A 16,254-nucleotide genomic window follows, 5' to 3' on the forward strand; every position below is an offset into this window, starting at 1 on the left:
GGTGTTCGGGACAGTCACCTAATTAATGTTTCTGGACATCAGTTTCCGCACAGGCGAACAAAGCAAAGACCGACCGCGCCGGGCCCGCAGCTCCCGCGGAGCCCCGCCCCGCGCGCAGGCCCCGCCCAGGCCCCGCCCCGACCAATCGCGTCCAGGCCCCGCCTCCCAATCAGCCCCGCCCTCGCCCCGCCCCCGCACTCCCTCCCCCACCCTTAGAGCTCCGGTTCCGCCGGCGCCTGCGCGGTGAGGATAACCCTAGTGGCAGCGAGACTGGGTCGACGCTGGCGTCTGAGCTCGGTTCAGAGGTAAGTGCCGAGCCCGGGGCCCAAGGTCGCCCTTGGGATGCCGCCGACCTTGCGGGGCTCGCCGCCCGCGGAGCCTGCCTCTCCGGGGTCTCGTCTCCGTAGCATCAGGGTTATGCTTTTACGGTTTTCCGATTAGGGAGCGGCAGCCAGCGCCCTCGGAAACCCGCCCCCGCCCCCTGGGCCCGGAAGGGTCGGAGGGACTCGCGGGAGGCCTGAGCCGCGGTTCTCCCGCCGCGCGCCCCGCGGGCTGGCGTGTGTCCCCGCAGCCGCCGCCGCACGCCGCCGGCCCGGCAGCTGGTAGGTTGCGGGCGTACTTACATTCAGCACTTAACCACGCTGCGCCCGCTTGCTGAGCGCTGTGGAAGCTCAAGCCGCTATCATCAGTGCGGGGTTAAACTATTTGCTTTTTGGAGAATACCATATTGTTTGCGGGTAGTTTTTACCGCGCGCTCTACTACCAGTCAACGTAAAACGTATAAATACGTTTCCCGCATACAGTGTGATACTTCTGCTGTAGTGTTAAGTGGCGGGGTACACAAACCATGTACAAACCCAAAAGGAATCTATCCGTAGGAAACAAAAAACCCTGGAACATGGTGGTTGCCTTGAGGTAATGGAGTTTCGTGTGATTTTCTCAGTTTTATATATTAAACAGCCGTGTTTTGTAATTTTTTAAAACTTTTTAAAAATGTATCTTGTTGAAAGAATTACACATAACTCCCTTTTTCCCCCCACTGATCCCCTCCACCCTGCATCCACCCCCCTGCACACTGTTGTTGTCTGTGTCCATGGCTTATACATATATGCATATAAGTTCTTTAATTAATCTCTCCCCACCCACTCCCCCACCCCTAACCTTCCCACTGAGATTCCTCAGTCTGTTCCATGCTTCTGTGTCTCTGGATCTATTTTGTTCCTCAGTCTATTTTGTTTATTAGATTCCACATATGGGTGAGATCACGTGAAACTGAATCAGGAAGAATCAGAAAACCTGAATAGGCTAATAACAACTGATGAAATTGAGGCAGTAATAAAAAATAAATAAAAAAATAAACTCCAGCAAACAGAAGCCCTGGTCCGGGCCGTTTCATAGGGGAGCTTTCTAATTCTTTAAGTTGTAGGGTTAGGTAGTTTATTAAAAATTTTTCTTGCTTTTTGAGGTAGGCCTGCAGTGCTATGAGCTTCCCTCTTAGGCCTGTTTTTGCTGTGTCCCATAGATTTTGGGTTCTTGTGTGTTCATTTTCATTTGTTTCCAGGAAGTTTTTGATTTCTTTCTTGATCTTATTGGTAACCCGTTCATTGTTTAATAACATGCTATTTAGCCTCCACATGTTTGAATGTTTTTGAGTGCTTTTACTGGAATTGATTTCTAATTTCATGCCCCTGTGATCTGAGATGCTTGATATGATTTCAGTCTTCTTGAACTTGTAGAGATAATTTTGTGTCCTAACATGTGGTCTATCTTTGAGCATGTGCACTTGAGAGGAATGTATATTCTGCAGCTTTGGGGTGAAATGTTCTGTAAATGACAATTAAATCCATCTGATCTAGTGTGCCATTTAGTCACTGTTTCTGTGTTGACTTTTGTGTATAAGATCTATCCAATGAAATCAGTGGGGTGTTAAAGTCCACGACTATGTCAATTATTGCTGTTGATCTCTCCATTAAAGTCCTTAAGGTTATTATTGATATGTCCTTATTTATTGCCATTTTAATTCTTTATGCCAATTTTCTCTCTGTTTCTTATTATTATTACACAGTCCCTTTAACATTTCTTGCAATGCTGGTTTGGTGGTGATAAACTCCTTTAGCCTTTTTTTGTCTGGGAACCTCTTTATTTCACCATTTATTTTGAATAGATGGTGCTGGGTAGAGTAGTCTTGGTTTCAGATCCTTGCTGGGTAGAGTAGCCTTGGTTTCAGGTCCTTGTTTTGCATTACCTTGAATACTTCATGCCATTCTCTTCTGGCCTGTAGAGTTTCTGATGAGAAATCAGCTGACAGCCTTATGGGAGCTCCTTTGTAGGTAACAGATTGCTTTTCTCTGGCTGCCTTTAATATTCTCTCTTTGTCTTGAATTCTTGGCATTTTAATTATGATGTGTCTGGGCGTGGGCCTCTTTGGATTCTTCTTGCTTGGGCTCTCTGTGCCTCCTGAACTTGTGTGGCTTTCTCCTTGACCAGGTTATGGATGTTTTCTGCTATGATTTCTTCAAACAAATTCTCTATCCCTTGCTTATTCTCTTCCCTTTCTGGCACTCCTATGATGCAAATATTGTTAATTTCATGTTGTCCCACAGCTCCCTTAGACTGTCCTCCTGTTTTTTAATTGTTTTTTCTTTTTGGATCTCTCATTGAGTGATTTTTTTTTTTACCCTGTCTTCTAATTCACTGATACGATCCTCAGCTTCCTCTAATCTGCTTTATTTATTCCTTCCAATGTATTATTTACTATTTCCAATGTATTCTTTATTTCTGCTATGTCATTCTTAATTTCCTTCAGAGTTTCCATATCTTTCTTCATGCTGTTGAGCATCCTTACAATCAGTATTCTGAACTCTATATTTGATAGATTGCTTTTCACCATTTCATTTAGCTCTTTTTCTGGAGACTTCTCTTGTTCTTTCATTTGGGTCTTGGTATTTTGTCTCCCTATTTTGGCTGCCTGTTGGGTTTGTTTCTATGTATTAGATAGGCCTGCTAGGACTCTCAGTCTTTTGAGACAGTGTCTGGTGCAGGCCAATGTCAGACACAGTTTGTGACTGGCCCTTAGTACCCTGTTTGGAGCTATCAACAACCCACAGCTTGAGGTCCCCTCTGTTGGGGCTGGGTACATTTGGAGAGGACCAAGATGCACACAAAGGCTACTTTTCCAAGGCCCGGGGCCAGAAACAGATCAGGCAAAGACTCAAAGCACTCTGAGGTCTGCCTCTGCCTGCAGGCTGATTAATCTGATTCTCTTAATGAGCCTCGAGCTGTAGAAACTCCTTAGGGTAGGGCAAGAGGTTTTCCAGCAGGGTGGGGCAATTGCTTCCACCTCAGGCAAAAGCTGCTAGGAAGGTAAATGTCTGCCTCTGCAGTATGGGGGAATGACTTGGCACAGGAATCCAGAGGGGTGCCCTCTAAGCTCTTTCTCCAGAGCCCGCAACCCTAGATTCTCCTCACACAGCTCCAGTCCACTCTGCCCTCCCTCTGCTGGAGCCCAAGCTGAGCAGCTGCACACGAAACTTTGTGTGTTGGGTGTTTAACAGGGTCCCTGCATTCCCAGCCCTCTCTCTCTGGCAGACAGAAACCTGGCTGCTTTTCACAGCCATATGTTATGTGGGCACCTTTCTTAGTTCTGGTGCTCTTGACTGGGAAGCCCAGCCTGGGTCCCCTGAGTCCTCAGTGGGAACCCCCACAGCTGAGATATCCCATTGGACCTTCAGGTGCTGCCTGTGGGAGCCCAGCCAGCCCTCTGGCACCTCCGCATTTCCTACCAGTCTCTTTTCCTCCTTGGTTATGAGGGTGCTCTCTAGCTCGTCTTCAGTTGCAGTTGGTTATTCAGGATGGTTTTTCTCTATTTTAGTTGTAATTCCAGTTTGGTCCTGGGAGAGTGTCAGTGTAGCTTCCAGTCAGTCTGCCGCCATCTTTAATCTCCCAAAACTCACTTTATTTTACAATAAATAAGTTTGCACTATATTTTGTGAGAACTTGCACATTTAGGCCTTATATTGGTGATTTTTCAGTTTCCTTTCGTTTTCTACTTGGAACCTGCTAGGTGCCAAATTCATGTAGGATAGAGTTTTTCTAGGGGAAAATAAAACTAAATCAAATATTTAGTATAAAATTTATTTAAAACCAGTTTTATTGAATTACAGACTAATATTTCAAAGTTTGAACCTAAACTTCATCATAGTCTTTGAAAGTTACATTATTGTAGAGGAGGTGATACATTTGCTGTATTTGGGCTTTATTTGTAACTATTATTTTAATCATCTTTGATGCCATCAACTTTATTATTCAACATCATCATTGCAAACATCCATATTTTGCTTGTGGCTTCCATATTGTGCACTGAATTTTCCTCTTCCCTCTGCTAACTGTGTGTGTGCGCTTAAAAACTTACCTGGCTGTGCTTGCTGTTCCTGCTCCTGGCTGGCTGGCTAAAACATCCTGGGGTTAGGAGTGAGTCTGTGTCTGCTGTGCTGAGCTTCCTGTTAAATCACTGAGTGCTGAGGCTGTTTCTAGGCCTTGGGACACAAACTACTAAATTCCTTCTGTGCACTTTGCCCCCTTGGTCTGTCTCCTTCTGTCTTCTACCTTGTATGCCTTTCATTTACTTCTTGCAAATGTGGCAAAATTTACATGGCCATTTGGGCTCGGGCATACCTTATTTTATTGCACTTAACAGGTGCATTCTTTTTATAAATTGAAGGCAAGAACCTCCACCAGCAAAAAGATTACAACTTGTTCTACTGCAAAACTCACTTTATTGTGGTCTGGAACCAAATCTTCAGTATCTCTGAGGTATGCCTATATTGCATTTGAATTGCTGCAAATAACGTACTGGATAGCAGCTTCCTTTACCATTATTTTAAAATCACTATAGTTAACTTCTGTATTGATTTCTTATCTAGGAATCATTTTGGAAAACAGCAACCATTTGCAGCCAGCTTGTTGGGGCAAGTATAGGGGAAATACTTGTAGAGAAACAGCATTTGAATATGTAAGGGTTGGGAACAATTAGAAATCACTCTGTCTGTTTGTAGTCCTCTCCTAGCACTTCAGTTGCACTTGCGTGGAACAGCAATGAGAGCCAGTCAGGAGGACTTTGAAAATGCAATAAATCAGGTAAAACTGTTGAAGAAGGATCCAGGAAATGAAGTGAAGCTAAAACTCTATGCACTATATAAGCAGGTAAATGCCTAAGATCTGATATAATTTAGAGACGTTTTGAGCAGGTAGCTCCTCAAATAGATATGGTGTGTGTTTTACTGAAATTCAGCTTTACTATTTTTAGGGTTTGTTTTGCTGCCTTTCCTTTAAAGAATATATTAACCTAAAAATAAAATGCCAAAGTGAAAGGCAACAAGTATTTACTTGAGATCACAGAATTGCAATTTCAGGGTACAGATTCAAGCAGGAACACAAACTGAGTCCCGATTATAGGGTGAAGGCAAGGGTGTTTTATGAGAAAAGGAAGGGAAATAATTACATGAATAGAAGAAAGAAGTTTCTATTGGTGTTGGCAAGCTGAGTTACTAATTCTATCTTCTGGAAGATAGAATTTTTCCTTGTGGTCAGGATGTGTGCTTTCCTGTTAGTTTTACAAGTAATTGCCTTGGCCTAGTCCAAAAATTACTTTGCTGGTTCAGAACATTCTAAAGGTTCGAGGAGCAGGATGTGCAGGCAGTTCCCCTGCGGTGGCTGCTTTGGCTCTATTTTAAAACAGCTCTCACCGGTGTATACATGGGTTTGCATATTACACTTTCAAACCCTAGTTAGGCAAAAAGTAACCCCTCAGGATCACTCCAGAGGAAAAGAGACTTTAAGGATGTAACAACCAAGAAGAGTGTAGACCTTATTTGGCTGCCATTAGAATAAATCAACTGAAAAAGTTGTTTTGAGAAAATTGGGGAAATTTGAGTATGGACTGAATAGTAGTATCTAGAAACTGTTGTATAATAGTATCATGGTTATATAAGAAAATGTTGGGGGTTTTCTGTGTTTTTTTGGGAATGCATATTAAGAATGTAGGGGTGAAATAGTATGGTGTTTAGGATTCACTAAAATTAAGCAAAAAAGAAAGAAAAGAATGGAGGAAGCAAGTATGGCAAAAATGATAGTTGTTGATTGGGTGATAAGTATTGGGAATTCATTATAATATTTTATTTTTGTGTATCTTTGAAAATTTTTGTAACAAAATTTTAAAATGTAGGTTTTTAAGTTGCAATGTCTAAAGACTATCCTGGGAAGTCAGCCCTCTGGGCGCCTGTGTGTTTCTCTTCCTGTGGTTGGTATGAGCCTCTCCTACCAAAAAGAGGTCTGGCCCTTGCCCCTGGCTTCTGGGCAAGATTACCTTAGATCATGTACTATTTAAACCCTTGAAATGCTGTGCCTGATAGGAGTGTCTTTGCCTGCAGAATCTAGCAGTGTGATTTAGAGTGGGACTGGCCGCACGATAAGTTGACACTGTGATTTAGAGAGTGGGGCTTCAGTGGTTACGGAGCTCCCGGTGAAAACTCTGAACACTGAGGCTGGAGTGAGCTTCCCTGGTGGGTGACACAGTCTCCATGAGTGTTGTCACACATCAATTCTGGGAGAGGCACACTGTCCCGACTCCACCTCCACAGCGGGGAGGGGTATGCTGCCCCCAGACTTCACCTTATGCATCTCCTCCCTTGCTGATGTTAATCTGTATTCTTTCCTGGCAGTAAATTGTAATTGTGAATGTGACAGCTTTCAGAGAGTTCTGTGGGTCATTCCAGCAGATCAGCAGGAGCCCTCCAACCTTGCACTTGGCATTAGAAATAGGGGAAGTCTTGTGGACTGTTGCCTCTGATTTCTGAGGCGGCTAACTCTTGCAGTCACTTTTGTCTGTCTTTGGACAGTCTTAGCCTTGTTTATACTGCCTTTGTTTTTCAAAGCATTTCAGTCCTCTTTTAGCTAATTGTATTAAATATGTAATTTAACATTTTTAAATGTGATTATTAACTAGAGTTTTAAATTGCTTTTTTGAAGTGTAGTTGACTAGGATATTCTATTCATTTCAAAACACACATGCCACCTACCCTCAAGTGAAGTCTAGTTGCTTTTTACTGTCTGCTCACATGTCCTTTGGTTCAGTTTCCTAAGGGCCAGTGGCTCGGAGAGCCACCCTCCCCTCTCAGCTGCAGCTCTGTTGCTCAGTTACCAGAAATCCACCACTGTGCCAATGGCACATTTTGTCTGTCCGGTCTTTTTTCTGTTACTTGTGCAATTTTGGCAACATCAAAGAGAAGGCAAGGGGAAAGTTCAGATCAATTTATGTACTTTGTGAAAGTATTTGGGAAGGAAGGCACAGTCATCCTAGTTGTGCATTTTATGGATCTTAAAATTTAAGGCTCCAATTTACATGGACACTTGGCTAAAAATTGCCCCTCTCCTTTTCACAGGGCACTGAAGGACCGTGTAATATGCCCAAACCAGGTGTGTTTGACTTTATTAATAAGGCCAAATGGGATGCATGGAATGCTCTTGGCAGTCTGCCCAAGGTACATTTATTTACTTTTATTTTACTTGCTTTATCCCTAAAGGAAGATGGGAGTTTTTCATTATCAATCCATTATAGGTGGAGCCCTCAAGATCTGAATGTAACTCTATTGAACCAGAGCCTCTGTTCTTTCTCCGTTGCAAGTTGCTACTTATTAGCATAGTAAGTTTCTCAAAATGCTTATTTGTTGGCCATGAGCTTAAGTTATCTGTCATCTTCTCTTCAGGAAACTGCCAGGCAGAACTATGTAGATTTGGTGTCCAGTCTGAGCTCTTCATCTGAGTCCTCCGTCCAGCTAGAGCCTGGAGCAGACAGGAAACGACAGGCTTATGAAAACCTGGTGGTGACCTCTGAGGATGGCATCACAAAGATCATGCTGAACCGGCCCGCCAAAATGAATGCGATAAACATTCAGGTGACATTACTTTGCCCAGTTCTTCCTCCTTTTTATTTCCCCCTCTGGCCATTGCACTCAAAAGCTGTAGTGTCTCGGCATCATTCCTGTTCTTATAATTGCTCATTGGGTTTTTGCAGGAAGATTAGTAGTTGTGGCTGCTTCACACAGCAGAGCTAGGCCTTCATTATTTAGAATCTGTGAGCTTCAGGTAGGTTCTACATACCCAAAGGAGCTACAACTTTCCCAATGATGGAAGCACAGATAAATTAATGTAAATGAGACATATATTAATCTAAGAGAATGTGGGTAGAGGTTCTCTAAGGTTGGTGTAGACTGACCCCAGAAGTGTTTTCATGTCACTGAGGCCTGAGAGTGAGCACTGCTCTTCCTGCACAAGCTTTATTTTCTAAAGTAGAAGGAGAAAGGAGAGCAGGACTTCATCTTAAATCGATTATAACCCATCTCTGCTTTAAATGTGCTACTTCACAAGAGCAGCTTTAGTCTTTGAATCTGTTGTTGAACTAGAATGATAATAAAAATAAGCATTTTAGCCGGGCCGGCGTGGCTCAGTGGTTGAGCATCGGCCTGTGATCCAGGAGGTCGTAGTTCGGTTGTCGGTCAGGGCACATGCTCGGGTTGCAGCTCAGTCCCCCACTGGGGGCTTGCAGGAGGCAGCCGATCTCATCAGTGATGTTTCTGTCTCTCTCTCTGCCTCTCCCTTCCTCTCTCTCTGAAATCAATAAAGATATATTTTTAAAAATAAATAAATAATCACTTTAGCTCTTTCACCTTGAAAAAGAATTACAGAAAAAAAAGAAAAAGAATTACAGGGAGTTAGTTGGATGCTTGGTGCTGAACTGGGAGTAAAATTTGAGAGGCTATAACCCCTTTCATTGAGCTTATCATCTGCATCGCAGTAGAAATAGCATACTAAGTTAGTCTTAAATAAGAATTCCATGAAGTTGGATATGTGCCATTCAATTAATAAAATATTTGATTCTCAGAACTGTTTGTCCTTTTATCCTGACTCATTTCTCTATTATCATGGTAATAATAATAATATGAGCTGCTCTTTACAGAGCCTAATATGTGTCAGCCCTTTCCACACAGAGGTTTGGTTAGTTCCCACAAGGAGCCTACTGTTATTATTTAACAGTAAAATAGTTAGGTGAAGTGGTAACCTAATTGTTCAAATTCACATAGCTAATATGGAGGAAAACCTAATTGAAACCCTGATATGTCTGTCTCCCAACCCTGGCTCTTACCAGTTACCCTGCCCTGCTGTGTCATCATAACTATAATAATAATGGAATGACTTCCTCATTCCCTCCCTCAGTGAAAATGATTTGGCTTTTATTCATATATTTTGAAAAGTTCATACTTTTTTTTCTCAGTGTCTGTGTATCTGTAAATATCAGCCCTCTTCATCATTCTCTCCCACATTGAAGTCCCATCTAAGGTAGAAACTGTGCCTGTTTTAAGTGCATTAAAAGCTGTAGCAACTACACGTCCAAGATTTTCAGAGATGTTGCTGATTTAAAATATTGGGCCTGTTGTCCTTCACTATCCAGTGTCTTGGAAATCCCAGCTTTTTAACACTTCCCAGGGACAAGTAGGTTCAACACACCCAAAAGGAACTACAAGACTGACTACCAGGGACACTTGTGCTCTTCCTTGAGGTTACAGTTGAAAAATTGCTTCAAGGAAATCTTCCTCTGGCCTCCTCCTGTCATATCCATCCTAGACAAGTACCAGCACCTTCTCCAAGCTTCTTGCTACTTTGTGCTTTCCGCCCATTTTAGAGCAAACTCCTCTATTAATTCCAAAGGCTCAAGGATTGTGTGTTGTTTACTTTTGGAAAAAAGTGGATATATATCCCCCAGCATCTACTATAGCACTTGGTACCTAATACAGTCAATCGTAAAAGGAATGAAAATCCTTTCAAGTGTATTGGGTTATTTAAATACAACCAAAGTAAACATTTGGCACTTTGCAGAGAGAAGGCTCACAGCCTGACATTGAGGGACTCCACTGGGTGATGGTTACCATTCTCAGGGTTCTTTTTCTCATCTCCCCCCTTTTGTACAGATGTATCAAGAAATCATGCTTGCACTTAAAGCTGCAAGCAAGGATGACTCCACCATAACTGTTTTAACAGGTAAGACATTTTCTTAGTTTTCTTTTTTTTTTTAAACAAGAGAAAATCAAAGTTTAATACATGCATGGGGAATTCACACAGACATAAATCCATGAAAATTCAAAAGACAGAAAGGCAATATTGGGTATGTAAGACATTTTGGACAAAGGGAAAAGGGGGGATAGTGGGGTATTGGAGTTCAAAGTGAGAATGGGCAATTTACAAGTAGTTGAAGAAAACTTTTCTTAGATTTCTTAATTAAATTTCTATTTTGGAGGATTTCCTATTAGATAGGAAATTGAGTATATAAGCTTTAAGGTCCTGTCCAGTACTAAGATAATTTAACTCTTAAATATGTGAAAAACTTAATAGACCCAAAATGTATCTATAAAAAGCAGATACAAATTGGTAAGAAAAGTCTTATTGGTACTAAAATTGAGTACTTACAAAAGAGAAATGTCTTATGCAAGAAAGATAATCTTTGCAGCATTGCTTGTAGTTGTGAAAGCATTCTAAATATGTTGCCATAGTAAAATAATAAAGCAAATTATAGAGCATCCACTAGACTATATTGTACAAGCATTCAAAAGGATAATTGTAAAGACCAACAATATCTAAAATGTTTAAGATATAAAAAGCATTAAGAATTATATCAGTACTGTGATTATAACCAGAAAATATGACGGATGCCCATGGCCCTGGGCTGATGAAACCATGGAAAAGGAAAGTTGTTGAACTTGGAAGGGGCACTGTGCATAGTGGGGACTCAGATCAACTTGAGGGTAAAGCCTGGCTTCCCTCCTTACCTGCAGGTGACTTCTGCTTCTGAACGGGGAAGACACTGTTTTACTGACCCCACTGAATGGTTGAGATGATGCCATGAGATATGCGGGCAAGGGGCGTGACACACAGCCGACACTTGTTAGGAGTGGCTGTTACTGTTTGTAGGCATGGCAGAAGCAGGAGTGATTTTATTTTTAATTTTCCATTAAAATTTGTAAAATAAATATCTAGAGATATCAGATAGCTTTTAGTAAAAAATAGCAGGGGGAAGAGAGAAATCTAAGAATGACTTGAGGGAGGAATGAAGGGGAAGAATTGGAGATGGCCCTCATATCCCACGTGTATGCCCAGGTAATTTAGGAGAATGGGGACGGGAAAAGCAGTAATCCAGAAGTAGCATTGGTTTGATACAGGAGGAGAATGTTTTCTATTTTTTAAATTAACTATTCTTAAGTAAAATATAGACACCTGGTTTTTAAAAAACCAAAGAGCTTGAAAGGTACATAACAAAACTAAATCTCACTCTCCTTGGAACCCCAAATCCGCTCCCTAAAAAAATTCAGTTTTCCTTGATGCTTTCCAATAATGTCTGTATATACAAGCATGCGTGTTTGTTTCCCTCCACCGAAAAAAAAGAAAATAGAAAAGGAAGTATATAATACGCACATATTATACCCACCTTCCTTTCTAACATTTCCTGAAAAATTGTTCTGCCAGAACATACACTTCTAAGTTTTTCTCTTCAGGACTGCAAAGTATTAAATGGTTTGGATTTCATAATTTATTTCATCTTTCCACTATTGATGAACATGTAGATTGTACTTAAGCCTCTTGCTATTGGAAGGGTGTTGCAGTGAATACCCTTGGGTGTATGTCTTTCAACTAACATGCAAAATATCTATAGGCTGTATTCCTAAAAGTAAAATTCCTGAGTTTAATAACAATGATAATGGTTAATATTTATATAATACTTTCTGTTTGCCAGGCACTCTAAGCACTTTAATTCTTTTTAAAGTTTTCCTTTAATTTCTTAATTTTTCTAAGCTTTCTCGTAACGACCTTATGTGGCTAGGCCCTATTATTACTCTAATCTATAGGTAAGAAAATGGAAAGATTAAATTTCCATAAATTGTGCTTTCACTAGTTATTTTCTAAATATTCTATATTAGGAGGATTTGCCAAGGGGCTTGTTGAGAGTTAAAAACAGGTTTATTGAAAACCACCTGGGTGCAGGTGGGGTGCGGCTCAGTGGGCAGTCACCACCCCCGAGGGGTAGAGGCTGTTTTATACAGGGCTTAGTGGGACGGGAGGGGGACTGGGGTGTCGGGCAAAGAATCAATCTTGTTTGTTCTTTCCTGGAGTCAGGTACAGGTGTTCTCACTGGTCATTTGTGGTGTGGCAGGGGCTTGTGGTCACTTTGTGGGTTGTAGGGTGCCAAGTCCCACGTCTGCGTCTGTTGCCAAGTTCCAGCTTCTGTGGCTGCTCCTACCAAGATGGGAGTTTTGGACTCGGGTGGCCAGGGACCTTATACTCTTCACTTTTAGTTTCTGTAACCTCTTTGATCTAAGCATTACATATAATAATAGTTCCTTTAATATCCAGAAAGTTTTGTTGGGGGTTTTCCATTTCTGTTGTTAATTCCTAGCCTTATATATTATAATCAGAGATGATCAGTTTTACTAATCTTACTTTTTCAGAATCTATTAAAATTTAGTGTATATTGCTATACAATATATATTGAAAACTCTATCCTGAAGATAAAAATGTAGAAGATGACCAATTTTTTATTATGTTATCCAGGAGCACTTCAAAAGTAAGCTCTGTGCTGTTTTATATATGTGATAATGTACAATATAATAAATGACATGGAAAAGTTTTTTAAAACTCTATTCTTTTTTTAAATTTTTTAATCCTTACCCGAGGATGTGTTTATTGATTTTCTTTTTGTAGAGAAAGGGGGAGGGGGGAGAGAGAAAGAGAAACATCGATCAGTTGCCTCCCGTATGTGCCTTCACTGGGGATCGAACCCGGAACGTAGGTACGTGCCCTGACCAGGAACTGAACACGTAATCTTTTAGTGTATAGGGTGACGCTCCAACTAACTGAGTCACCAGCCAGGGTTATTCTTATTTTTAAGGTGTAGAATTAAAAATGTAAGTTTATATTATTTTGATTCCCCAATTCTATTTTTTCTTCTGACTCTGTCTTGGAATGAAAAAATGATTTAAAGGCATCTATTACCATTGTTTCTGTCCATTTCTCCTTTGTGTCCAAAAAAAAGCCTTTGTTACAAAGCAAGTTTTTATCATAATAATACTAAAAGATTTGTGGTTAGGTCTTCACTGTGGAGTTTATCCTTTATTACCAAATGGCCATCTAGCTCACTTAGTGCTTTTTGCCTTGAAATCAACCCTGTCAAATATTAATACCATAACACCTGCTTCAGTACTGTCTGCACTTGTCTGTAAACCTTTACTTATCTTTTAACTTTATGATTTTCCGAATTATTTTTTTTATTGGCTGTTTTGTACAGCACATTTTGGGGTTTTTCGACTTTGAGTGTCTGCATTTTTGTTGTAAAGGTCCTTTTACCTGTTAGATTTGTGTGTATGACAGATATGTTAGGTCTTAGTTCTGGCATCTTACATGCTTTCTGTTTATAATACTTCCTTTGATTGTTATTTTTTACTTCATGGTCCGTGTTTCTCGTTTCGCTAAGTGTGTTTTATTTTGGAAGTGTGTGTCATAGTTTGGAAGTTTTTCGCTGCTTTTAGTAATAACTTTTATAGTTGTATGTGGTACACATAAACATCTCTATCCTGTATTACTCCCTTTGGACAGTATCTGTTGGGTGCCTCTATGAAAGGCGAGGAAGTGAGCATGTATTTCCTGCTATCCCTAAACCTCTCTTCCAAGTATATAATCTGTTAAATAGAGCTACATTATTTTCTAGCACCAAATATTGCTGGGGAGAAGTTTGAGGCCACCATTAATTTTATTTTTACTCCTTTAAGACCACCATTTTTATCTCTAGATGACCATGGGATACTTTACTTTTTTTTTTTTTTTTTAATCAGTTTTTCCTAGGCAGTGCATGTCCTTTTAAAACTGGTTATTAAGGCCTTATTTTAAGTTTTCTTTTATATTTTGAATATTTTTATTGCAATTGATCTGTTCTCTTTGAAAGAAATTGTAGTTATGGAAAAGAAATGTCTGGCCTACTGGATCTGTTACCTGTCATTTTCTCTGAATTCTTAACTCTGTTGTCTTCCACTTGTTTCGCCGATTTGTCTCAATCCTGTACTCCAGTGCCCTAACTGAGCTTTAGCAATGTCTCTTGACTCTTTGACTGCTTCTAATGGCATCATTTCTTTGATGGTTATGGTTTTTTCTTTCATTTTTCCCTGAACTCTCTCAGGCACCTTTTCATTTCTTTCTGTTGTTCATCACTTCTATTTTGAGTCCACAGGATATCTCAGCTCTTAATGTCTATATATATGGGGCGGGGGGGGAGAGAGAAAGAGGAGATCACCATAAAAAATTTTGGAAAAATTTTATTGCTCGTTAAATTATTGAAAATACTATTTATGACATTATTTGCTCCTAGTGAAAACAGGAAAAAAAATTGAGGGACAAATGTATTATGTAATAATACTGCTGAAATCAATATAGCTCTTTGCTTCTCTGTACCCCACATACAACTGTGCAAAGCCCTACTAGAAAACAATCATGTCATTTGAATATTTCCTTTGAAACTGGCCCTTGAGCCCTTTCCAGTGTGATCTCCATTTTTGCTTAGGTCTCCACTGACCTTCGTATAATTAAATCCACAGACATGTTCCCTACTCCTTAAAGCACTGTCTTTAGGCTCCAGTGGCCCAGCCTGCCCTGGTTTTCCTCCTGTCCCTAGTTGCTCTCTCTGATATCCTTTGCAGATACATCTTCTATGTTGCATGAAATGGGAGTACTCCTGAAGGTTTAGCCCTAGGCACTCTTCTCGCTCCATGTTCTCCCTGCACTCTCTCATCCATGCCCTCACTTTAACAAAAGTCCATATGGCTGTGATTCCCATGTTGGTATCTTCAGTCCAGGATGCTCCGTAGGGCTCCAGACTGGTGTATCCACCTGGCACTTCTTCATGGGTGTCACTTCCCACATCTCTCTACCTGGATCTTCTTCAGTGTTCCAAATCACAGTGTTGGTTCCACATGTACCCTGTTATGTAGATCAGAATCCTAACATTCGTTATTGATATGTATCCCTTCCTCACTTCCCATTTCCAGTATAATCCAGATTCACTTTATCAATATCTCTGGAATCAGTCTTTTTTCCCCACATCTTCTCTGCACTAGTCTAAGCCACCATGGACTCAGTCTGAACTGAAGTGAGCCCATATCTAGTCTGTCTGATCCTGTTACCCTCTCTCCCATGCCCAGTCCAGTCTCCTCACTACATTCAATAAAATCTTTTTCTAAATAAAAAGCTATTCTTCCTCCATTAATAAGTCTTCAGTGGCAAGAGATTGATCCCCTCCCAGGACCAAACTGGAATTACAACTAAAATATAGAAAAAACATCCTGAATAATCAACTGAAGACTAGCTGGAGAGCCCCCTTTAGCCAAGGACATAAAGTGGAGACCACATAGAGACTGGTGGGAAATGCAGAGGCACCAAGAGGGCTGGCCAGGCTCCCACAGGCAGCAGCTGAAGGTCCGGAGGGATATCTCAGCTGAGGGGGTTCCTACTGAGAACTGTGGGGTCTAAACCCCAGGCTGGGCTACCCAGCTCAGAGCACCAGAACTGAGAAAGGTACCCACATAATAACTGGCTGTGAAAAGCAGCGGAGTTTCTGTCTGCCAGGGAGAGACAGCTGGTAATGCAGTACTTCTTAAAGGGCCAACACACAAAATTTCATGCGCAGCCACTCACCTTAGGCTCCAGTTGAGGGAGGGTGGAGTGGACTAGAGCAGTGTGAGAAAATCCAGGGTTGCTGGCTCTGGAGATACAGCTCAAAGGGTGGACATCTGGATTCCTGTGATGAGTCATTCCCCCATACTACAGAGGACATATTTCTCAGGTAGACCTTTACCATCAGGTAGCTTTTGCCTGAGGGGGGAAAGCAATTGCCCCGCCTGTTGGAAAACCTCTGGCCCCCATCCTTTGGAGTTTATGCCTTGCTGTGGTCTGCAGCCTGAGGCTCATTAGAGACTAAGAATAATAATCAGCCTGCATAAACAAGCAGATATCTGGGTGCTTTGAGTCTTTGCCTGATCTGCTTCTGGACCCAAAACTTGGAAAAGCAGACCTTGGTGCACATCTTGGTCCTTTCCAAATGCACTCAGCCCCAGCAGAGCGAACCACAAGCTGTGGAGTGCCTAAGGTTTCAAACAGGGTACCCAA

General features: G+C 41.3%; 1 protein-coding gene across 9 annotated transcripts in view; it reads left to right on the top strand.

The window, feature by feature from the left end:
- The first annotated feature begins 220 nt into the window (after nt 1-220).
- ECI2 (enoyl-CoA delta isomerase 2) overlaps nt 221-16,254 on the top strand; it is a 29,174-nt gene continuing 13,140 nt past the window's right edge. The window contains exons 1-8 of one of the 9 annotated variants that reach the window (XM_081146041.1): nt 258-305; nt 442-602; nt 4,721-4,812; nt 4,923-4,967; nt 5,055-5,202; nt 7,440-7,538; nt 7,764-7,952; nt 10,023-10,092. In XM_081146041.1, coding sequence (XP_081002167.1) covers nt 5,095-5,202; nt 7,440-7,538; nt 7,764-7,952; nt 10,023-10,092 — 466 coding nt within the window. In that variant the 5' untranslated portion in view covers nt 258-305; nt 442-602; nt 4,721-4,812; nt 4,923-4,967; nt 5,055-5,094. Of the gene's footprint in view, nt 306-441; nt 916-4,696; nt 4,813-4,922; nt 4,968-5,054; nt 5,203-7,439; nt 7,539-7,763; nt 7,953-10,022; nt 10,093-16,254 lie in introns of those variants that run through there. The other 8 variants (XM_081146042.1, XM_081146046.1, XM_081146047.1 and 5 more) reach the window with 8 other exon arrangements.

The sequence above is a fragment of the Miniopterus schreibersii genome (genome assembly GCF_964146895.1).
Source record: "Miniopterus schreibersii genome assembly, chromosome: 8".
NCBI lineage: Eukaryota > Metazoa > Chordata > Mammalia > Chiroptera > Miniopteridae > Miniopterus > Miniopterus schreibersii.